General features: G+C 47.6%; 1 protein-coding gene and 1 pseudogene across 1 annotated transcript; both read right to left on the reverse strand.

Moving 5' to 3' along the window:
• Positions 1-8,066: 8,066 nt before the first annotated feature.
• Positions 8,067-17,041, reverse strand: LOC141424893 (PRAME family member 12-like; annotated as a pseudogene).
• A 2,542-nt stretch (positions 17,042-19,583) lies between these two features.
• Positions 19,584-23,888, reverse strand: LOC109702265 (PRAME family member 8-like). Its single transcript, XM_074079624.1, has 4 exons — positions 23,602-23,888; positions 22,636-23,244; positions 21,365-21,855; positions 19,584-19,684 (listed from the first exon to the last, which is right to left on the reverse strand). Exons 1-4 carry the CDS (start codon positions 23,886-23,888, stop codon positions 19,584-19,586), a joined length of 1,488 nt encoding a protein of 495 aa, XP_073935725.1.
• Positions 23,889-24,301: the final 413 nt, after the last annotated feature.

The following is a 24,301-nucleotide window of genomic DNA, read 5'->3' on the forward strand; positions in this document are numbered from 1 at the left end:
TGGTTTATAGGCCTGGATCCTTCTTTTGTTGAGGAAAGATCCATTGTTCCAGAACCTGTTTGATGTCACCCACATCAGGGTGGGTGGGAAACTCAAAACCATCTTGGGACATCCCATGACCTTGGCTTTTTTGATCTTAACAGAGACTGTTAAGAGTTGGAAGGTTTAATGACAAATGTTCTTTTCTGGGACCTTGAAGAGTCATCCATTTTAGGTTCCCTGTGCATGTCCCCACTACTCATGGCCAATGACAGGTGTTACATGATGGCTTCTTGACCTTCTGTTCAGGAGCTGACCAGAGCTGGTCTGATGTCTGGCACATACAGGGCAAGCCCAGAGCCTTGGCCTGACCGCTGCCTCTTGCTGTGACAGATGTGAAGCTGTTGAAATCGTGCACTCACAGCACAGTCACAAACATGGACACAGGGCCTGGACTCTGCAGTCATTGCGTGCATTATGAAGAGACATGGTGGGAAGTGACACATAAATGTATAAAGAGAGATTATTGAATGAATGAATCGATTCTCCACCAGACCCTGGTGGGAGACAGTTGTCCAGTAAGGTACAGCACAAAGAGGCATCAACTCGCAACTGTGACAGGTGGGACTAGTGTGAACTAGGACAGGTGGGTTGCATCCCCACAGGGGAAGTCAAGTAAAGTGTGATAGAAAATGGTAGGAAGGGCTTTGGGTGCAGCTCAAGTGGTAGAGCATTGTCTAGCATGTGCAAGGCTCTGGGTTCAACCCCCAGTCCTGCAAAAAAGAAAATAGAATCAAGCAGTTAAAAATTATATATAGATATATTTATATGGCTAGTTCCTTGCTCAGCTCTCTCACCTAGTACAAATGTGAATTACGTCTTGGTCTCACCATGCCTCAGGTGTGACAGAAGCTCAGGCTCTGAGCAGATAGAAAAACAATGTATGCATAAATGTAATACATTATAAATAAAGGATTATTTATATACTATTTATAGTATATAAATATATACACACACCATATATTCTTTCAATGTTCTGTACTTGAAGACTTGCCTACCTGGTGAAATACATTTGTAACCCAAATCAGTATCGGTCGTGGACCTCTGCACCAGTGAGGGGCAAACGCATCCGAGCTGCAACTGCCTTGTTTCCAGCTGACTTTGAACTTAGTGACAGCCGCCTGCTGGCTCCAGCTGTCCTTCTGTAAGCACGTGTTTTTGGCTCTATGGAATGCCACGTTTTGGGGTTGAAAGTCTGTGTGGCTCAGCTTAGCATGAAGAAGGCCCTGGGTTTGATCCCAGCACCACACTTTTTAAAATGGCCCCATGCCTAAGTGTTGAATGCTGTCTAATATTCCCAAGGGCAGGAAGACTCTGATGTGCCTTAAGTGGAAAATACGTGTTGTAGCAAAGCTTCATCCAGGCATGAGTTACAGTGCTGAAGGTTGAGTTCAATGCTAACGACAACATATATTAAACAAGATGTTTTAAACAGCAATGCACATAAAACAAGGCTATGTGTTGGTCATTTGACAAAAATGGGACCAGAGGCTTGAAGGAAACTAATGTCATATTTTCTCTAAGGAAAATGGTTTAATGTTTGATAATTATGTGTTAAAGGCAACTTCATAGAACTTAATTACCCCAAAATAATGAGAACCCACTGTGTGCACAATACAAATGCATATGTGAAATCTTACCCAGTCCTTACAACCCTCCCAGGACTAAGGCGTTAGGCTCATTTAGGGGATGGGGACACAGCTCAGAGAGGTAAAGTCACACAGCAATAAGTGGGCTTGAATTCAGTTCTGTTCAGCCAAAGCTCTTCCTGCCCCCACACTGAAGAGAGGTGGGCAATTCAAAGAACTGGATGGTGGCTGGAGGCTTCTCTCAAATGGTGGAGCACCTGCCCAGCAAGTACAAGGCCCTGAGTTCAAACCCCAGTATGCTAAAAGGCGGGGGAAAAAAAAAGAAAAAAAAATCTGGGCACTGGTGGCTCACGCCTGTAAGCCTAGCTACTCAGGCAGAGATCAGAAGGATCAAGGTTCAAATCCAGCCCAAGGCAAATAGTTTGGGGAACCCTACCTCAAAAAAACCCAAAAACCCAAAAGACCACAAAACAAAGCTGGTGGAGTGGCTCAAGTGGCAGAGTGCCTATCTAGCAAGCTTAGCAAGTGTGAAGCCCTGAGTTCAAGCCCCAGTTCTGCCAAAAGAGAGACAGAGAGAGAGAGAAAAGATCAGTGAAGACTTTTGCTCAGAGAGGTCAAGCATTAAGATCTGCAGAGTAGAGGGGCCAGAGCCCCCTCTCCCATCCTCACCATCCCACTGTCCTCCAGGGCCTTCAGGGAAAGCAACAGGATTGCCTAGGCCCTATGGGGTGGGTCTGAGTTGCTCCAATGCAGGTGGACAGTTATATAGAACCAGGATGGATGGCTGCTGCCTCCCTCCCCTCCTTCTGCTATGCATAAATCCTACCACCCTTGATCATCACACAAAGCCATCAGCTGCCAGCCTGGTCCCGGCTGCAGGCCCTGGCCAGTGAGTCCCTTCCAGAGCAGATCCCAATAGGAAGAAAAGAAAGACATTCAGCTTTGGAAAAACACATAGACAGCAGACAGGGTGTAGCTGTGGGTATACTTTGTGGTAGAATGTGTGCTTACCATGTGCACGGCCCTGGGTTCAAATCCCCAGCTCCCAAAGATTAAAAATCAAGATAAATAAATGAAAATGCAGTCTTGTTTCTCCTGGAAAAGAAGACTTGACGCAGAAGGCAAAGGAAAACAGTCATGGAAAACCCAGCACCACCAAATAGACAAGAATGGCTCTGGGCTGGGCTAGATTGGGCTGGGCTAGTGGCAGGGTGCTTGCTTAGCATGCTTGAGGCCGTGGGTTCAATCCTCAGCACCACAAGGAAAAGAAGAAAATGATGGCTCACAATGAAGGTTCCTAACCATTGGAACTTAGTGGGTGGAATTTCCCGGTGAGTTTGAGCACAGTGATTTGTGATGTGGTCCATATTCTAGGAGAACACCACCAGCTATAGTGGGCAAGGCAGCCTGATCCCGTGGGCTGAGTCAGAAACCTCCATTGCAGCCAGCGGGGCGGTTATGGACTGGGGACTCACGTTGCCCAAATCTCTTTGAACCCAGTGCTTCTTCAAGGCAATCAGCTATAGATGTTAGTCCTGCGTGGTCACCAGCCATGGAGACATGAAAGGCACAATAGTCATTACCTGGTGAACTGCCACGGGCCAGGGACTGAACACACACTTGCCAGACAGGTCCCCTGGTGCTCACATGGAGAGCCATGTGTGCCGTGAGATGGCTCTGCCATTGTGCAATGCAGCCCCATTGTCAACACCAAGAGCCACCTGCAGCTAAAGGGCTCTGGAGAGAACGGACAGGAAGATTTGCAGTGGCCCTTGGGTATCTGTGGGGCCTTGGTTCAGGACCTGTCTCCCTCCAGACATTAAAATCTGAGGACAGTCAAATGTGTTCTACAAAATGACACGGTGTCGCCCATCATATAGGCATGTCCTCTCTTGTACTTTATTCTTTTATATTTTTCGAGGCACTGGGATTTGAACTCAGGGCCTCACGCTTGCTAGGCAAGCACTGTTACCACTTGAGCCCTCCACCAGCCCTGGCAGTGTACTTCAAATCATCATCTTATGATACGTAATACAATTAAATATTATTAACATAGTTGCTAAACTGCATTCTTTAGGGAGTAATAAAAAGCAAAGAACTTGTACACATTTAATACAGACTTCTTTTTTTCCTTTTGAAGAATTTTGAAGTCAGGTGTGATGGTACACTCCTATCATTCCAGAACTTGGGAGGAGAAGGCAGGAGAATCATGAGTTCAAGGCTAGCCTAGACTACATGGTGAGCCCCTGTCTTAAAAAACCCACGGATGTAGCTCAGTGGCAGAGCACTTCCTTAGGATGTGCAAGCCCCTGGGTTTGATACCCAGCACTGAAAAAAAAATCTAGTCTAAGTCACTCATATTAAAACCATTAAAACAATCCTTTTTTGGGTAAGGGGGTGGAAATGGGGTTTGAATTCAGGGCCTTGAGCTTGCTAGGCAAGAGCTCTACCATTCACTTGAGCCATGCCTCCAGTCCCACTAAAATAGTCTTTAAAAAAAAATAAACAAGTTGGGATAGAGAAAGAGGGAGAATAACAATATATGTCAATATGGAAATGTCACAATGGAACTTTCTGTACAACTAGCATATACTAATAGAAATGGTTTCTAGAAAAAAAAAAAGAAAAAAAGATAAACAAGCTGGGCATAGGTGGCTCAAGCCTGTAATCCTAGCTATTCAGGAGGCAGAGATCAGGAGGATTATGATTTTAGGCCAGCCCAGCCAAATAGTTTGCAAGACCCTATCTTGAAAATACCCAACAAAAAAAGGGCTGGCAGAGTGGCTCAAGTGGTAGAGTGCCTGCCTAGTAAGTGTGAGGCCCCAATTTTAAACCTCAGTGCCACCGAAAAAAGACAGACAAGGGCTAGGGAATGCAGCTCAGTGGTGCCTAGCAGGAACAAAGCCCAGGGTTTGATTCCCAGCACTGCAAAATAAACACATAAATAAATAAATTGCCTCACAATTGTTGAATCTGTGGACGTGGAAGGCCTGGACACAGTCTGCCGATTGTAATTCCTTGGCAGTTCTCTGTTAGAAACAGTTCTTTGGGCTTCCTGGAATGAACAGGGGATTCTGTCATCTCTATCCACGATTTCCAACCAGTTTATTTTTTGCAAAAACTCATTTAGCTGGGCTTGGTGGTTCATGCCCGTAATCCCAGTACTCCAGGACAGCCTGGGCTTCATAGCAAGACCCAGTCTCAAAAAACAAAAGAACTAAAACAACAAAAATATTTTAAAAAGTCTTTGAATAGAATCTGATGAACAAGTTTGCTGCAAAGGGACAAGGGAGACCCAATAGCAGGGGATACTTCTTGCAGTCTGTCACCTGGCACATCCCTCAAGTCCTGGCAGGGTGTGATGCTGGAAGAACCACTGCGCATTGGGCACAGTGAGATGTTGGCTCATTTCTCCCCAGGTGCTGCCACTGCCCACCCCATACAAGTGCTTCCCTGCTGACACCTGGATGACCCGTGACCTCTCGCTGGCTCTCCTGGCCTCCTGTCTCCTCCACATTGAATCTGCCCACCTCCCGTCTCCAGACTACTCTTTGTCAAGCATGAAAGCATTCAGGACACTTCTGAGTTTAGAGGTTCAGGCCTAGTGGGAAGTAGTTGGTTCATTGGGGTGTGCCTTTGGTGGGGATTTGAGGACCCTGGTTCTTTTATTCTTCTTTCTTTTTTTTTTTTGGTGGGACTGGGATTTGAACTCAGGGCTTTGCAAAGCAGGCACTCTACTTCTTGAGCCACACCTTCAGTCAATTTTGCTCTGGTTATTTTGCAGATGGAGGGATGGTCTCATGAACTATTTGCCTGGGCTGGCTTTGAACCTCAGTCCTCTCAGTTTCAGTCTCCCAAGTAGCTAGGATTGCAGGTATGAGCCACCAGCACTGGCTAAGGAGACCCTGGTTGTCTATAGATCCTGGCCAGCACGAAGTGAAGTAAGTAGCTTTGCTCTACAATGCACCTCCCCCACCACGTTCTGCCTCACCACAGGCTCAAAGCAAAAGGGCTAAGAGACCATGGAGAGAAACGTGGGAAACCAAGAGCCAAAATAAATCTTTCCTCAAGTTGAAAAACATAAACAAACTCAAGTAGTAGAGCACTTAAGCAAGCGCACGGCCCTGAGTTCAATCCCCAGTACTCCAAAAGGGAACTTTCTCTGGAGGGTCAGAGCACCCGTGCTCTAGGCTTTGCTGGCCATATGCTGTTTGTAGAGTCCAATTTTCTTATTTTTTTGAGTAGTACTGGGGTTTGAACTCAGGGCTTCAGGCTTGCTGTGCAGCCGCTCTACCACTTGAACCACTGTGCCAGCCTCTAATTTTCTGGTTTTGAGTGCTTGTGCAGTTCTTAACTTATTTTTAAATTACTTTACTAAGGCATGACTGATGTGGAAAAAGCTGTACACATTGCAGGGGGTGTAGTTAGTGGTGGTGCACATCTGAAATCCCAGCTCTTGGGAGATTGAGGGAGGGGCAAGGAGAGCTCGCTTTGTAGTGAGACCCTGTCTAAACAAACAAACAAACAAAAACCAGATGAGATTCCCCCCCCAGGTGGATCTTGGTAAGAGGACACTTCCTGATTAGATGGCCCCCTACACCCTTCAAGGCTTTTCCTTTACTCTTAGAACAAACCCAAACCTTTCCCCATGGGTTGAGGCCTTGTCTAGGGAAGCCCCTGTCCCCTGGTACATGGGTAGTCCATGTTCCTTCAGGCTCTTCCTGGCCTTGCCTTGGGTTGCCCAGGTGTCCTGAGAGCAGGCATCTTCTCATCCATCCCCTTGACTCTCTAAAGAAAGTTTCAGAAGGTTCCTTTTTGGAGTCCTAGGGATTGAACTCAGGGATGGTGAGCATTTTTTCATGTGTTTCTTGGCCATTTGGACTTCTTTGAAAAAACTCTGTTCAGTTCGTTTACCCATTTCTTCATTGAGAAATTGATTTTGGGGGAGTTTAGTTTTCTGAGCTCCCTATATATTCTGGTTATCAATCCCTTGTCAGATGTATAGCTGGCAAAGCTTTTCTCCCATTCTGTGGGTGGCCTTTTCAATTTGGTGACCACTTCTTTTGCTGTGCAGAAGCTTTTTAATTTCATGTGGTCCCATTTATCAATCCTTTTTCTTAGTTGCTGAGCCATTTGAGTTCTGTTTAGGAAGTCATTTCCTGTGCTGCTTCCAGTGTGTTCCCTGCTCTTTCCTGCACTAGTTTCAGGTCTGATATTAAGGTCCTTTATCCACTTTGAGTTGATACTTGCACAGGGTGATAAACATGGATCTAGTTTCAGTTTTCTGCCTGCAGATACCCACTTTTCCCAGCAACATTTGTTGAAAAGGCTGTCTTTTCTCCATTGTATGTTTTGGGTGGGTGTAGCTGTGTGGATTCATATCTAGGTCTTCTATTTCTCTGAGATACTTCTTAAAACCTGCAATGTATTTAATTTTTGTTGACTTGTCTGTCTGAATAGAAGCTCTGTGAGTACAGGGAAGGTTCTTTGATTCCACCACCCTGTGGCCCTAACTGTGGCATAGGGCTGGTAGAGGTTGTTAGTGGAATGAATGAATGAGTGAATGAATGAATTAGGTATGACCAGCCAAGGGCACACAGAACTCAGTTCTCAGCACCCTCTCCAAAAATCCACATGGTGACAGAGGCAACTCTGGAGTCAGAGGTCATTGTGAGCCCAGCATTCCAGCTACGGTGCAGCTTGGGCTGACTGCCCAACCTTGGGTTTTCTCCTCTACGAATGGGAGTAAGACCAGCACTGATCTCTGGGGTCATTGTGAGGACTCAGTGAGACCATGGACGCCAAGCACCTGAGGCTGGCAGTTCACCTTGTGAGGTTTACTGTGATCCTGTGGACAGTCAGTCGGTGGAGGTGTGTGGAGAAGTAAGACGCAGGGCCCCTGAACCCTGCCTTCCTCCCACTTCCTCAGGGGGCAAGGAGCACCCCCCGCAGCTCCTCCTACCTGCTTCTTTCCCCTCCTCACTCGTCTTTTCGGCTCTTCTTTGAAGGAGCTAATTTCCTTTTCTCCCCAGGGAGAAGAGATGGCATGTCTCTGTCTCCTGGGGTAGACCCAAGGCGCACAGCCCAGGGCCCCTCTGCCGGGAGATCCATGGAGATTTGCTGAATTGAAAAGTTAGTAGGAGTATTGCATCAGCCACTTGTCATTGTTGACAGGAGGGAGACAGGGGAGGGAGTCACCTGCCTCCCACTGCTCAGGTGTCCGGAGGACATTGGCACCTCTCTCCCACTTTCACTGTTCCTCTTTCTTTCCCCCTCCTCCATGACCTCTGCTCTGCATCCCCAAAGCCTGCTCAGCCTGGGTGAGTAGGTCCAGTGGGGGAGGGGACTTAGAAGGCCCATTGGCTGCAGACCAAAGCCCGCCTCCCCCTCCCTCTGGTCCTGATAATAAGGCCACCATGGGGATCTAACCTTGCCTTCTCACGAGTTCTCAACAGGGGTCTGCCAATCATTACCCTCAGGTCTCAACATGGTCAGCACTGGACATAGAATGACGGCTGGGCCTGCAGAGACAAAGCCAGGTGAGCCCTGCCCCCTGGCACTGGTCACCTACAAGAAACAAGTGTGGCAAATTGTGATACGCTTCTATGGAAGAAACCAACAGGGCGCATTATGGGAGCAGCAGAGGTGGTCAGGGAGGGCTTCTCTGTGGAGGCAAGACCTAGGGTGAGTAGGAGCCAACCTAGTAAAAGGGGGTGGGGACAACAGACAAGAGAGGCCCTCTGCCTGTGTTTCCTGCTCCCAAAGCCAAGGTTGGGGCAGCTAGTAGCAGCTCCTTGCACCAGCAGCCACTGCAGCCTCCAGCAGTGGGTGACTTTCACCCCCCGGGGAGAAAGGCCCCTCCATCCTGCCTTGAGGCGAGTTAATGTCCCCTGCAATGTGTGCTGACAGCTCTTTGATTTATCTTTCTCTGACACTCCTCCCCATCAGTGACCAGGCAGCATCTTCAATAGACCCGGAATGCAGTGGGACCAGCCAGCCGTGCACATTCATTCAGGAGGCTGAAGGGGTTGAGAGGAGGAAAGAGATACACGATAGCAAAAAGAATTGCTGACAACAGAACGAGTCTGGCTAAAATCACATACAGAGGAACAGTGAGGGCAAGGGAGCTGCCTACTTAGCTTATTTATCACACGGACCAGACAGTAAATGACAACTCAGAAAATTCATTTTGAGCCCCTGCAAGCAAAACAAAAAAACACCATTAAGTACTCTTGGATCCTGTTCCTTCATGATGCCAGAATGTAGACTTGAATCTCCCTGGGTGTCTAAAAAAGGCAAAAGGTAGTTAAAAAATAGCATCCCTGTATTGAGGCACTAGACTAAAATTCTAGTGTGTGCAATTTTTGTCTTTCTCTCTGAACTTGGAAATGACATTTGGTTTTTCAAAATCAATTTGTCCTTCTCATTCACAGCCCAGGCAGATGAAACCTTGCTATACCATATTCTTGCGGTACCCGTCTTGGTATCTCAGGTTTCCTTCTTTGCCCCAAAGACTCATGGAGATATCAAGGATTCCAGCCCTACTGGGTAGGTATGCAGGTTATGCTCCCTGACTCCAAAGGGTTAAACATCATGCAGGTCTCCTTTGCTAAAGAAAGGAGTGGGGGTGGGGGGAGAAGTAAGTGCTCAATATGTCCCTTTGGCTTTCTTTTATTTTTTTGAATAAGCCCTGGGAGTTGAACCAGGGCTTCATGTATCCTAAGTACTCTTTTTTTTTTTTTTGGTTGTCATCTTTTTGCCTGGGAAATAAGGATTCTAGTTGTTGAAAACTCTCTCTCTTTTTTTTGGAGTGGGGGGATTGACAGTACTTGGGTTTGAACTCAAGGCCTCATGTTTGCTAGGGAGACACTCTACTACTTGAGCCACTCTGCCTTTTCTGTTTTGTGTTAGTTGTTTTAGAGATAGGATCTTGAGAACTATTTGCCCAGATTGGCTTTGAACTGCAATCTTCCTGATCTCTGCCTCCGGAGTAGCTAAGATTACAGGCGTGAGCCACCGGCACTTGGCAGAAGTTGAAAACTTTTCAGAAAACCACTATGGGTAGGAAGGAGCCACCCACTAAACTGGACTGAGATGTCACTTTAACTTTCTCCCTCCAGAGGGATTTGAATTTCCAGGGAGGGTGACCACATTGAAGTAGGTCATCTATCTGTTCTCACAGGTCTGCTTTTATTTCTTTTTTTTGCAGCACTGGGGTTTGAACTCAGGGCCTTGTGTTTGCTAGGCAGGTACTCTACCTCTTGAGCCACGCCCCAGTCCCATCTCACAGATTTCCTTTTCAAGTAGGAAGCTGGCACCAGACCCCTCCCAGAAGCCTTTGGATCTTGTGGAGATGTTGGCAAAAGGGAGTCAGACTGCAATGTTAAGTGGAGGAAAAAATACCACGCTTTGACCGTGAGTTACCTTTCAATCTCGCTGGTATCCTCTCAGGAATATGTATATGTTGAAGGAGGGATGGAATAAGAAGCAGTTACCGTCTGCACACGGCACACTTTTCTTCAAGTGTGTTTTTTTTGTGCAGTGCTGGGGATCAAACCCAGGACCTTGAGCATGCAAGGCAAGCTCTCTACCACTGAACTGCATCCTCTGGTCCCCAATTTCCTGCTTCTTCTATAGAGTCACCCTCAGCAAAAGTGGATCACCTTGTCAGAAAAGTTATGAAACCCCAGCCTCAGCATGGCATAACCATAACTCACTAACAGGAGTGCAAAGATCAGTGCCCTGGCCTGAGGGTGGGACCAACACCATGTGCAATTCAAGCTGGTGGTGGGTCAGATGGAAGTTGACTACAAGGATGAACCCTTCCACAAACCCCCCTCTTTTCTAAGTGCATTTTGTGCTGTAATAACCAAATACAGACATATATATATAAGGTTTATAGTTTATAGTTTTTAGTTTATAGTTCTGGAGTTTCAAGAGCACAGTGCAGGCATCTGGCAGGAAAATAGTTCAAGAGACCCTATCATGGAAAAAAAAAATCACAAAAAATGGGCTGGTGGAGTGGCTCAAGGCATAGGCCCAGAGTTCAAGCCCCAGTACCAAAAAAAATTTAAGCGTGAGAACAGGTAGGTGCAAGAGAGGAAATGAGAGAGCTGAGGAAGCTGAAATTGCTTTATTTCTTTATACTTATTTATTTATTTTGGAGACAGAGTCCTGCTATGCAGCCAAGGCTGGCCTCTCACCTTTGATCATTCTCCCTTAGCATTCCCAGAATGGGCATTAAAGGCTCTACCAGGAAATTGCACTCCCAGCCCTGGCATATTTTAGTGTTTTAATTTTGGTTTGTGAACTTATCTTCACCAGGGCTTTATTTGTGGGAATTCCTTATATCTTGTGTTGTTGGATCATCATCCCCCAAGGTCATTTTGCTTCTTTGCTTTTTTTTTTGGTGACCCAGTGATATTGAAAATGGATTGTTGATCTGAGTTCGTGTCCTGGCAAAGTCAGTAACTGAAGACGCTGGACCAGTAGTTAAGAGTAAAGCAAGCACAAAGTTGGTTAAAAAGATAGAAAGCTCCCCACATGGGAGAAGCTTTGTGAAAAAGGCTGAACCATCCAATCCTAAGTGTAGTTTCAAGGTAGAATAGGAAGACTTTAGTCTTAGGATTGGATGGCAACTAGGTGACTTCTCACTGAACCTGACCACCTGCCTTCCCATCCTTATTTAACTGGAAATTCTAGGACAGTCTGGTCAGCTCATCCTGGCCTCGAGGCCCATCATTTACACTTTCTAGCTACCTTTTGCTATCTTGGTGTCTTGAACAGGACTTCGTCCTTCTCTTCAAGGGATCCCCTTGGGATATGGCCCAAGGCAGACTTAGGGTAGAGGCGATGAAACCATGGCCATGTCCCTTAAAGACCACTCAGACACTCGAGTCAATGCAGCAACATTTATTCACACTTCCAATACACACTTACAAGGTCCAAGAGGGAATCACAGCACACAGTTGCCTCACAGGGCACTGTGGCAGGCAAAGCTTGTGTTCCATGGAGGGAGCCCCACCAAGCAATTAGTTTGTTCAGGTTGAGACTGTTGGCAGGCAGAGCCAGCGCCCCACAGAGGAGCCCCACCTAGCTGTCAGCACATAGCTCATCATGACCATCTCAGACCACAGTGACTTCCAGCCCTAGGTATATACAAGGACCCAGACACATAGACCAAGGGAACAGAACAGAAAGCCTAGAAGTATACTGACATATGTACAATCAACTGACTTCCAACAAAGGTGCTAAGAACACACACTGAAGACTGGAGAAAGGCCAGTCTTTTGAATAAATGGTGCTGGGGAAATCCATGTGCCAAAGAATTAAACAAAAACCTCTTTCTCACCAGTTACAAAAATCAACTCTACCTGGATGCAGTGGTTCAAACATATAATCCTGACTACTTGGAAGGTGGAGATGGGGAGGATCATGATTGGAAACCAGTGCAGGCAAAAAGTGAGACTCCATCTCAATCAATTCCAATGTGGTGAAACATGTCTGTAATATTAAGCAGGAGGCATAGGTTGGAGGATCAAAGTCCAAGGCTGGCCCTGAGATCTATCCAAAATATAAAAGTAAAAAAAAAAATCAATTCTAAATGAACTAAAGACTTATGTAAGACCTAACGATAAACTACTAGAAGAAAATACAAATGAGCTGTTACCCATGAGTGACAGGCATATACATGGAGCCTAAAATGCATGAATCTTCAAGATCTGTCGGAGAGAACAGCTGAAAATAGCTTCAGCTGAGATCAAAATAGTCCACCAACTTATGTCACCTTTGGGGTACATGTAGCCAAGCCATAGAATACATATCAGATTGTTCTCAGTATAATTTCCTGGAATATTTGGTCACTAAAAACTCCACTGAGACCCCATGGACACTTAAGATGTAGAGGTGGGGATTGCTAAGAACCCCACAAGTTTTGCAAATAAGAAATAAAATGATAACTACAATGATTTGAAAGCAAGCAAGATTTTTTTCCCCTGTGCTGGGGATCAAACCCAGGGTCTTGTCTATGCTAGGGAATTGCTCTTCCACAGAGCTGCAACCACAAATCTGTGTATAATGTGTTTAAGATTTTAGTCAAAAATCAATTGAACTTATAACATCAAACAGCAACAGTTTCTGGAGTATAAAACAAAACAGATAACACAGACATTTCAAATGCAAAGAGGTAGAATTCCAACCAATATTCAATGGCCACGGAACTGTGACTTAACCCAATTCCCTTTCCATGCATTTTGCCTTTCCTTTCCCCAGACCCCATGGATTTGCCTATGGTCCACCATACCCAGCATCATCTATCCCAGTCCCCTCCATTCCCAAAAGGACTCTGTCCTTTAGAATGGGTCTGAGCAGCTCACTTCAGCCAACAGCCTTGTGTGCATAACCACTGACCAGCCACACACATGGATGTCACAGATGCCCAGAGAGAGGGAAGACTGGAAGGCAGTGGTCAGCGTGGCTCCAATTGTTGATGCCATGAGTTCTTGGGCTTCAGCCTCACTGATCAGACAGCTCAGTGCCTGTGGTTCTCTACAGTCACAAGACTTTCCTCCCTGTATACTGGACTGTACACAGGATGACAGACCAGGCAGACAAGAGTGTTTGCCTGAGGTTCTGACCATTTTTACCCAGATGATTATGCAGGGGCAACACCCTCATTTACTTCTTTAGCCTGAAGTCACATCGACACATTCTGATTCATATTTATGACTGCATAAGGCACACGACCAAAGGACCCATTGTTCCCCATGTCATCCTTTCCTCTCTAATCTGAACCACCCTTCATCACCTTTCCCTTTTTCACTCCAATTGACAGTGGTTGGAAACCATGTATCCTGTGTTCCCATGACCTGATCTTTTGGCCTTCATCTTCACATCCCAGTGCCCAGAAGAAACCTTTTCATATGTGCAGCCAATTAGGCAGGTATGCAGTGGCAGTGTAAGTGGTATTCCATGTTATAGACACATGGGTGGCCACATTGAGGGCAGGAGTCAATACTGAAAAACAAAAACAAAAAACACCTTGCCTGACTTATGATTCTCCATGTATCCATGACCTCAACACAATGTTGGGAAACTGTCCTTGTGCACCCAGCCCCCAGCCCACTGTAGCTCTCCAGGGAGGAAGGGCACAGGTCCTGGCTCAACTGGCTCAGCATGGCAGTATGGCACAGAAGTTCCTTCAGGACAGACATGGAGGTGTGGTTCCCAAAGAAGCTGAATGTGGTGAGCTGGGAGCAGCAGATCAGGGCAGGCAGGAGTGCAATGAGCTGGAGCAGGGAGTCCCTGATCCCACAGTCCTCCAAGTCCAGGGTCTTCAGCGTGTCTGCAACTCTCTCTAGTAGAACTTGGAGGGGCTCAGGACACATGTAGGTCAGTGGGACTCCTCTCAGACTCAGGTGTTCCAGCTGGCAGATGCTCAGGCACCGCGACAGACACCTCAAGTCTGATTCTGCAAGCTGGCATTGAGTTGACAGGGACTCCAAGGGGGCTTCCAGGCACCTGAGGAGAGACAAAGAAGTTAGTTCTGGCTAATGAACTGTAGGGTGTAGGAAAGTCAGGAATGACCTCCAGATCAGAGAGCACAACCTTTTCCACCCACACCCAAGGTGGGCCTGACCATCTGAACACTGTCAATACCAAGGATAGTGCATATGAAAGGTGTGTTCTATAGTCATCACATTCTAGGTTGGGGTCTTTCAAATCACTGTGTAAATGGATCACTGTCCCATCTACACAGTGCCGTTTCCTCACTGTCACACACAATGCCCCTGCTTCGGCCAGTGGAGACCTGCAGGAAGGACAAACTCAGGCAAGATTTGGAAACCTTGCTGGGTTGCTACCTGTGTGGCTCTCTCCTCCTTGCATCCCCAGCAGAGCATCTGTCACTGTCCCCTTGCTTCTCACCCAAACCCCAGTGCCAAACACTTCCCACCACTCCCTACCCTGCCTGAATGCAATACCACCATTCAGAAGGGGACTTAGAGACAGGCCCCTTCCTGCTCACACAGCTGAGGAGCTCAGCCCTCCTGTGGTGACCTGTGTAAGTGCAAGGTGCTTCCCTGCTTCAGTGTCCCCTTCTCCTTCTTAATTGAACCACCTGAGGAAGACACACCTCCTAGGGAGGAACTCACAGCCCACCCTCCCCACACATAACCCCTACAGCTGGCTTGCTACCATGATGACTCTTTCCAGGACATCCATGATGATGTATATACTCTTTGTCATTGGAAAGTCTTGTCTTGATCTATGGAGACTTACCCATCCATCCTCACCTGAGTACCTGGTATAGGTGGCCACACAGGAAATAAGTTGGAGGTAGCCAAGTTTGTCTAACTGAAAAGTGAAGGCGCTGACAAGCTGCTTGTGGTACTCTAGAGAGATGTATGCCTACACTCAGATTTGAGAGATGCGGAGTTTGCACAGATTTTTCTTCTGGCTCAGTAAGGAGCAACCAGGCCAAAGTGCAGGGAATAATGTACTCCATCCATCTCCTCCATTTAGTCAAGGTCCAATGAGCCCAGGATCCTGTGGATGGGCCTTGCCCTGGAGCCCCAGGTGCCCAAGCCCCAAATCTACTTCTTATATCACAGCTGTACTGAACTTTTCCTCTGCAAGACACACTCAAACAAGTACATTTGGAATTCATCCAGATCTTACAGCTCCATGTTAAACCTCAGGGCTGCTTCACCACTGTCTTAGGAGTGACCTTCACTGCTTGGTTCCTGCTCTTGCCTGTGGGGTGCAGTCCCCAGCCATTGCTCCTGACCACACCTTCCAGAAGTTCTGGTGCTCAGACCCCAGGTCCAGCACCTGCAGTTTCCACCTCCTGAGGAGAAACAGGGAGACCCTGAGAATCTCAGGGTCCCATCATGAACATCTTTGTACCCTTTTTGATTTCATCTTCATCTTAGTTTTCCTTCTTCTTTCCTTCTGTTTTTTTTTTTTGGCAGCACTGGAGTTTGAACTGAAGGCCTCACCACTTGCTAGGCAGGCGCTCTACCACTTGAGCCACTCTTCCTTCTGTTTTTTTTTATTCCTAATTTTCATCCTCTTTTTTCTTGAAGTCCTAAGTTTCAATTTCAGGGCCCCATGTTTGATAGGCAATGAATGGATCCTCAGTGAGAATGGACAGAACTCTCACTTCCTTTTCTCTACCCTCTTCCCATTGGATCCTGACTGGGCCCCACTTCTATCACTTGTGGGAGTACACAGGTCAGCAATTTCTGCCATCCCCACATCCATCTAAATCAGTCCTCCACTCCCAGAAGGCCTTTCCCAGGTGGAGGTGCCTCCGGTCCACCCCTTTCCCCCATCTCTCTGTGTTCCAAACTCATAGACCCCCTTCCATGTTTCCTGAGTCACAGTGACCAGGGGCAATCTTACTGGGCAAACAGCATATCAAGGCCTTCCAGGGGAAGGAAGGGGAAGGGCCAGGCCTCCACCATGGCCTTCATGACCTCAGTGCATCTCCTGGCTGAGGCCTCCATGAACAGATGAGAGAAATTGCTTCATGGGCAGTTTCTCCAGAGCACAGATGTCCAGGGCCTGGGTCCTCAGCAGGCTCTGCCCTGCCAGCTGCAGGAGGGTGGGTGGAGCCTTGAGGCTTATTCTGAAGGATCTGTAATGAGAGGCTCCTGGCACACATCCAGAAAGATGCCTGCTTCAGGCCAAGGCCAAGAAAACTCTTACCCACTATCCAAGGACCCAACTCAGGACATGAGTCATTGCTCTGCAGTGGTGGAAGAGACTCAATTTACCCCATTTCCCCTCAGCAACTGAGGGCCACAAAGCCATAGGATGAAAGTGTCTCACTAATTCCAACATGGGCACAAGTTCACTATTGGCCAAGCATTTCCTACCACTGCTCCTTTGAGTTCAGGCCCCCTGGGAAGGGACACCAAGAAGCCAGAAATCTCATCCCACCCTTTTTGTCATAGGTTTCTGGTTATCACTCAATGTCCTAAAACAAAGGCAAGAGAAGTCCCATGTGCCAGGCCTCTCTGCAGCAGGGGAGGCAGCATGTGGGAAACGCTGACTGAGGTGGAAACCCTGAGTGTAAGGTGAGCTCTGAGAGGGACATTCCCATGTGCCAGTCCTGTTCCTAGGAGCATGGATCCCTGGGAGAGGAGCTTGGGAGGCCTGGATACTGGGTACTGGGACTTGAACTCAGGGTCTACACCTTGAGTCACTCAACCAGCCATGTTTTGTGATGGGTTTTTTTTGAGATAGGGTCTCACGAAGTATTTGCCCAGGCTGTCTTTGAACTGTGATCCTCCTGATCTCTGCCTCCTGAGTTGCTAGGATTACAGGTGTGAGCCACTGACACCTGGCACGGACCCATTCTTGATCCACTGCACCCCACTGGTGGTGATTTTCTGCTCTGTGACTGTCATAATGCTAAGTGTGAGACAGGAAAGCATTTAGTCTGTTCCTGACATTAGCAAAAGCAAAACCTGTAACTATTGTTTCGGGATGTTTGTTCATGTCAACATTATGAATTTGTTGCAGAGTTAAAACACCTGGGCAGGTGCAGTGCGCACACACTACTTGGAAGGTTGAGGGGGAGGGGGTCCATTGAGCCAACACCTTGGAGGCCAGCCTGGGCATCACCCTGAGACCCTTCTCAAATAAAATAATGAATGAATAAACAAAATATACATAAATACATATATATATGGATAAATAAATGTATCCAGCCATACAGAAAACAACATTTTGTGAATCAACAGAAAATACTTTTGAGCAAATAATTAAAAATATCCAGAGATGATCTTCCTGCACCAGGTCACTGGTCCTCCCCACAGGCTCTTATCTTGGACCACAGATCACAAGGATACTGCAAGGCTTTGCCCCATTTCTAAACACCACAGGAGGTAAAAACCTACCCCAACCATGTCAGGGGACCCCATTGTTTTTTTAACCTGTAGAGTCCTTGCTGCAGTGGATGACCAGAAGGGTGAAGGGCATAAATCTCTCTGCTCACTCTCTCTGCAGCCCAGAAACGTGCAGTGCTCATTTTGCTACACTCAGTTCTTGTTGCATGAGCTCTGTAATGTGGACAAAAACCACTCAGTGTTTAACATGTGTTTATTTCTCTTCATACTGGATTTAAAGACAACTCACAGTGGATCACACCATAACCTGAGATCTTAGCTACTCAGGAAGGAGAGATCAGAGGGATCTCAGTTCAAAGACAGTCTGGGCAAATAGTTTGCAAGACCTTATCTCAAGTAAACCCAATACAAAAAAGTACTGGCTGAGTGGCTCATATGGTAGAGGGCCTGCCTAGCAAGCATGATGCTCTGAGTTCAAACCCCAGTACTGCCAAAAAACAACCAAAACAAACAAAAAACCATATTTTGTGGGGCCCCCGTGACTCAGGCCTGTAATTGTAGCTACTTGAGAGGTAGAGATCAGGAGGATCTTGGGTTGAAGCCAGCCAAGGCAAATAGTTTGTTAGACCATATCTCAAAAAAAAAAAAAAGAAAGAAAGAAAGAAAGAAAAATTTATCACAAAAAAGGGCTGGTGGAGTGGCTCAAGGTGTAAACCATGAGTCAAGCTAGAGTATGGAAAAAAAACGATAAAATAAATGAAGATAATTCACATTAAAAAGCAAACATTTCTTATGTACCTCATGCTATTATTTATTTTTTTGTGGTACTGGGGTTTGAACTTGGGGCCTACACCTTGGGTTACTCTACCAGCCCTTTTTTGTGATGGGTAATTTTGAGTTGGGTCTTGAAAACTTTTGCCTGGGCTGGTTATGAACCTCCAGCCTCCTGATCTCTACCTCCTGAGTAGCTAGGATTACAGGTGCGAGCTTCTCATGCTGTTCTTTGAACTCTATCTTCCTATCTCTGACTCCTGAGTGCTGGGATTGCAGGAGTGTCCCACCAAGCCAGGCCTAAGTACTGTGTTTGGAATCACAGAAAATGAGGCACGACAAGTATACAGAGACACTTGAATAAGCATTAAATAATTAAAGTTGTACTAAGGCGAATGTTGTAAGTATCTAAAAAGGAAGTATTCCTGCATTTTAGTTGTATTTGACAATACAGTCAGACAGCAAGTGGCTGGATATTTTTTGTTTTACAGTAGGAGGTTTTGACTTGTGATGTGGGGATGGAACCAGGGCCTCCAGCAATCCAGGCAAGTGCTCTACCCTTGAGCTCCATCCCCAGACTGAGAATCACTTTTACATTATGGGAAAAATACCATACTCACAGGGTGCTGGGTGGTAATCCAAACACCAGGGAGGCAGAGGCAAGAGGATTGAGAGTTCAGTGCACCCTGTGATACCTAGAAGATCCTGTCTCACAAAAGGAGAGAGATGGAAAGAGGGAGAGGGAGGGGGAGAAAAAGGGAGAGAGAGAGACAGAGATAGAGACAGAGAGAGAGAGAGAGAGAGAGAGAGAGAGAGAGAGAGAGAGAGAGAGATCTACCATTTCTTTAAGAAAAACAAATCTATGGGGCTGGGAACATAGCTCAAGTGGTAGAGTGCCTGCCTTACAAGCACAAGGCCTTGAGTTCAAATCCCAGTGCTACCTAAACAAAAACACCCATGAGTCAGGAGATGAATGCAGAGATGAGTTAATTTTGCTCTGTCTTAAATAACAGACATGACCACTGCTAAAGAAAGTTAATAGTAGTAAAAATGTCTCTATAGATGTGCTTTTTCTTTTTTGTATTCTATCTTGTGTTTAATTCAATACAATTCCTTTACTCTCCACAACAAACTTCGAATTCAACCTTATCTAAAATTCTACAAATATTCAACACCCCCCAAAATTTTATAATACTCATTGTACCTAAAAGCCCCTAAAAGCCATGTAACAGTTGCCAAGGTAACAAACAAGACCCCCATGATTGGCAGGACGAAAGGGGATGGGGTAAGGGGACTGACACCCCTGCAGAGCTGGCCTAAACTCCCTCCTCTATTTCAGAGGGTAAGGGGACATAGGGCCAGTGGGTGAGGACATGGAAAGGCAACCCCTTTGGCCACTATCCTGGGGAGGGGCTTCCAAGGAGCTTGACCCTAGAGATTGAAAGAGACTCAAGCAGGGATCAAAAAGCCAGGCCTCAAGGGACAGAAGCTTGGTCCTCTTTCCAAGGGTTTGACCAGGTGTCAGAATGACTCCAGGCGGTCTGGAAAGCTGGACACAGTGTTACTTGAGGGCTTGCTTGTCCTGCTGCCTCTGCCACTGAACAGTGTCAGGTGCCAGCATGGGGCCAGCTATTTATCCAGAAAACTACCAGGTGCCTTGATGGGCATAGCCTGAACCCAGGGCACTTCTGCAGGGAGAACCAGCCTGGAGAGGGACTGACCACCTGCTGCTTTTCCAAGCCTGACCAGGTGAGGACTCTGTTCCTAATCATCTCTGGGTTGAGATGTGAGAACACTGAGCTGGGTGGGATGTAAGTAATCAGGTGTGCTTCCTTGGCCCGCTTATCAGGAGGAGCTGGACCTGGAACATCTCCTGTGGCAGTGGTCAGGAGAGATCAGGACCTAGACCTAGGAGAGCAAGACCCCACTTGCGGGGATGACCTTTGTTACATGGAAGGTGGTGGCAGCACTCTCCTGGGAGGGCTGAATTGCTGAGGGGGCCTAGGTAAGGGATAGTTTGCAGGAGCAGTGACCTCCTAGCCATGGCCTCGCCCTCAGTCATGGGCCTCAACACCCTCTCCTCTTCGTCCGGATTCTCAACTCCACATAGGCCTGGCCTTTCCACAACGAGGCAGCATCCTTTCTATAGGCACGGCAATCATTTTTATGTTCCCACAGGAGCAACTGTCTCCATGTCATCCTCAGTCACCTTCCCAGGGAGCCAGCCCATGTGCACTTGGGTGGGTTTGGGAAAGGGCTCCCTTCCTCCTCCCATTTTCCTCTCTTTTGGGTGGTTTGGACTTGGAGCTAGAGCACCCCCTGTTGTCCAGCCTGCAGGGGACATGCTGGAGGACTGGGAGAGCTGGAGGGGACTGTGTGAGCTGTAGAACTGAAACTGTGGGACCCACTAGACCTTCTGGAGAGGGAACATGGAGCAGGAACTGGAGCCACTGCTGTAGCAGAGATAGAGGTTGAGCTGAACGGAGATCTGCTGCTGTGGCTTTCCTGGGTAGCACTGTGTCCTTTCCCTCTTTAACAAGCCAGGGTCTTTTCACTCTTTTTATTTTATTTTATTTGTTGTCCCTTTTATAGAGACACAAAAACATACACATGAATATTACAGATTTCACATAAAATTTTTAGTTATAATGCAGGATGACAGCAATGCAAACACGATTTTTAAAGAATAGCGGGGTTCGGTTTTGTTTCTCACAAATGAGTCAAATTAATGTTATCTTTTCACGTGGCTAAACTAAAATCTTTTCCTTGAGAAGTAACCTTGGGAAGAGTGGGATGAAGGCTGGATGACAGTTTCCATAGCACTTTGGTTTTAAAATACAAAGTCTCAGGGCTGGCATGGAGCTCCATGGTAGAGCTCCTGTCTAGCACTCACCAGGCCCTGGGTTTGATCCTAAGCACTGCAAAACAAATTTACATGGAGGCACTGTTTACTCTCTCCCCTTTTTCTGTCTGTTCAAAATGTTCTGTGACGACAATAACAAATAACAAAGAAAACAGGGGGAGGTCTACATTCCCCCGTTTTTACCCAGGTGCCACAAGGCTCCAGTCTAAAAAATTGGCACCTTCTGCAGAATTTACAGAAATACTTACCGATCTGGACCTCGTGGGGTGGCCTTATGTCCCTCAGTACCTGCCTCAACTTCACTTGAACCTGGGCAAAGCTCTCATTGTCCAAATGACCCCAACCACAGCGATAGCTCTCCAGAGGGGCAGGATACCGTGCAAGGCGTAACTGGCTCAGCCTGGCAGTGTGTCTCAGCAGGTTCTCCAGGGCAGCCATGGAGATGTGGTTCCCAAAGAAACTGAATAGTGTGAGCTGGGAGCAGCAGCTCAGGGCGGGCAGGATGGCATCAAGCTGGGAGTCGGTGATCACACACTCCTCCAGGAGCAGGCTCTCCAGGGTGCCGGCCACTCGCTTTAGCAGAGCTCCAAGGAGCTCTAGACTCAAGTCTTCCAAACGGCAGTCCTGTAGGTGCAGGTACTTGAGCTGGCTGGTGCTGGGACACTGGGACAGGTGCATCCAGTCTGACAACTTTAGTGGGGTTGACCCCAAAGAGAGGCTCTCCAAGGGTGTCTGGCTCCTGAGGAGAGAGCAGACTCCAGTGAATCGTGGTGGTGATGAGTGCAGCCACATAAAAATTACCTCCAGGAGGGTGACCTTCTGGACAAAGGTGGTTCTGCCCACCTGATGAAGGTCAGGCTGCTGGAGGCTGTGTGCTGCAGCCTCTGCTCACTCAGTCAGTCCCCCATTCTAGGCTGAGGACTTTCACGGTTACAGTGGAAATGGCTCAGTGCCCATCTTTACAGCGCCCTTTCTTCCTCACTGAGGTTCCCTCCTAAGGCTCTCTCACCCCCTGTGTCCTCAGCAACGCATCTTTCCCTGGTCACAACTCACACTTGCTTCTCACCCTAACCCCAGAGTCACACACCAATCACAAGTGACACCATCTCCTACCTGGGCTCCAAACCACCTTCCAGAGAAGGCTGGTCCCCTTCCACAGCTCTGAGCAGAGCTCCATGGGAAGCTGTGCAGGTGAGGTGCCTCCCTCCTCCAGTGCCCTCTTCTCCATCCTAGTTCCACCATCTGAGCTTAGGCATGCCTCCTTAGGGGAACTCACAGTTCCCTTACCATGGGTCTGACCCCATAGCTGGCTTCCTGTTATGAGGGCCCTGCACAGAACACCAACCCCAGTGTAGCCAGATGCACCTCAGGGGTGGATATGTGAGGCCAGAATTCAAGAGGGAGCACTGGACCCGTCAATGCATTCCCTTTCTGGAGCCTCCCTCACCGTCCCATGGCCACACCTTTGCACCACAAATGCCCTTTCTGAGAACAAAAATAGCTTTCCATCCACCCTTACCTGAGTATCTTGTGCAGTTTTCCGTACAGGAAGAAGACATCATACAGACGCAGTTCCCGGAGTTTTGTCAGCTTTCGTAACTGAGCAGAATACATGGACGAATACCACTCGTTTAAGGAAGGGGAAGTGTAGTCTTTGGCACTCACACAGCTGAATGAAAAGACACGAAGATTTTGCATCCTGCCCACGTAACGAACAAGTGTGTTAGTGGTATCCCGATTCCAGTAGTGCACCACGTGCAGCTCCTGGATGTAGTTCAGCTGCATGACCTGCAGGACATTTAGAATTAAGTAGGTCCCTTTATTTTCCCATACGTGGGGCATATTCATCTGCAGGTTTTCACAGTACAACTTTCCTAAATGTTTTCTCTTCTTGGCCCACCGCAGGAGGCGGGCTAGGAATTTATCTTTGAGGACATCATCTTTTTCTTGGATGCAGATGTCTACAAACACCTTCACGGGCTTCTTCGCTACCATCCCTGCTCCAGGATATGCTGCTCCCTGCTCAGTCATGTCCTTTGCAGAGCAGGCATGGGCCATGGCCATGTAGCCCAGAGACCAGACGTCCTGCTGCTCATTTCGCAAATCCACTACTTGGAGTTTGCACCTCCTGAGGGGGAACAGGACAGAGTCTCAGAAAACAGGCAAGGAAGCACTCCAACCTGCACTTTTTCCCCCTCATCCTGGCCATCAGCTGCTCCCCAGATTCTCTGTCTTGCTTTCATCCACCTCCTTTCCATTGAGCCAGACTAGTCCCCACTTCCTAGCACCTGTGTTCGGATGCAGGTAGAGGCTCCTGCCATCTCTGTCTCCATCCCAAGTCCTCCACACCAGGAAGCCTTTTCCCAGATGTCCCAGGCCCCTGACAGGAGCCATAAAAAACTTGTGGCCCTCTCTTTGCCTCCTGCTTTCCCTGACCCCTTGACTTCAGAATTCTCCACTTCTATGTCACCTGGGTCACACTCACCTGGGGTGAACCTTCTGGCGCCACAGCATATTAATCAAATCCAGGGCAACCTCTAAGTCTTTCAGATCTCGTGTCTTCATCAGGGCTCCTAGAGGGAGGCAGGGAAAGGGCCAGGCCTGCACCATGGCTTTCAGGATCTCTGTGCTTTTGTAGGCAAAGGCCTCTTTGAAGAACTGAAGAAAGAGCGCCTGTGGCAGGCTGTCTACAGAAGAAACAACCAAGGCCTGGTTCCTTAGCAGGATCTGCATTGTCAGCTCCTGGAGTGTGGGTGGGGCCTCGATGCTCATCCTGACGGATCTGCAGGGAAAAGAATCCTGGGAAGCATCCAGAGAGGCATCTTTTCAGGCCAAAGTTGGGAAACCGCTTCTCACCCTCCAAGCACTAAACTCAGGGCCAAAGTCACTTCTTTGGCAATGGTAGAAGACCCCTCAGTTTACTGCACTTCCCCACTTCCACTCAGTACCTGGTACCCACAAAGCCACTCCTCTGGGATGGCAGGTGGCAAGGTGAATACTTCAATAGTACCAACCTGGAGTCAAGTTCATCACTAACCCATCCATTTCCCACCTGTGTACCTTTGAGGTCCAGGCCACTTAGGAGGGCTGCGGAGGAACCAGAAAGCTTACTCCACCCTTATAAGGTTTCTGGTCATCACTCAAGGTTCTAAAACAAAACCCCATGTGCCCAGCCTTCCTGCATT

This window comes from Castor canadensis, chromosome 7 (genome assembly GCF_047511655.1).
Source record: "Castor canadensis chromosome 7, mCasCan1.hap1v2, whole genome shotgun sequence".
In the NCBI taxonomy this organism is placed as follows: Eukaryota; Metazoa; Chordata; class Mammalia; order Rodentia; family Castoridae; genus Castor; species Castor canadensis.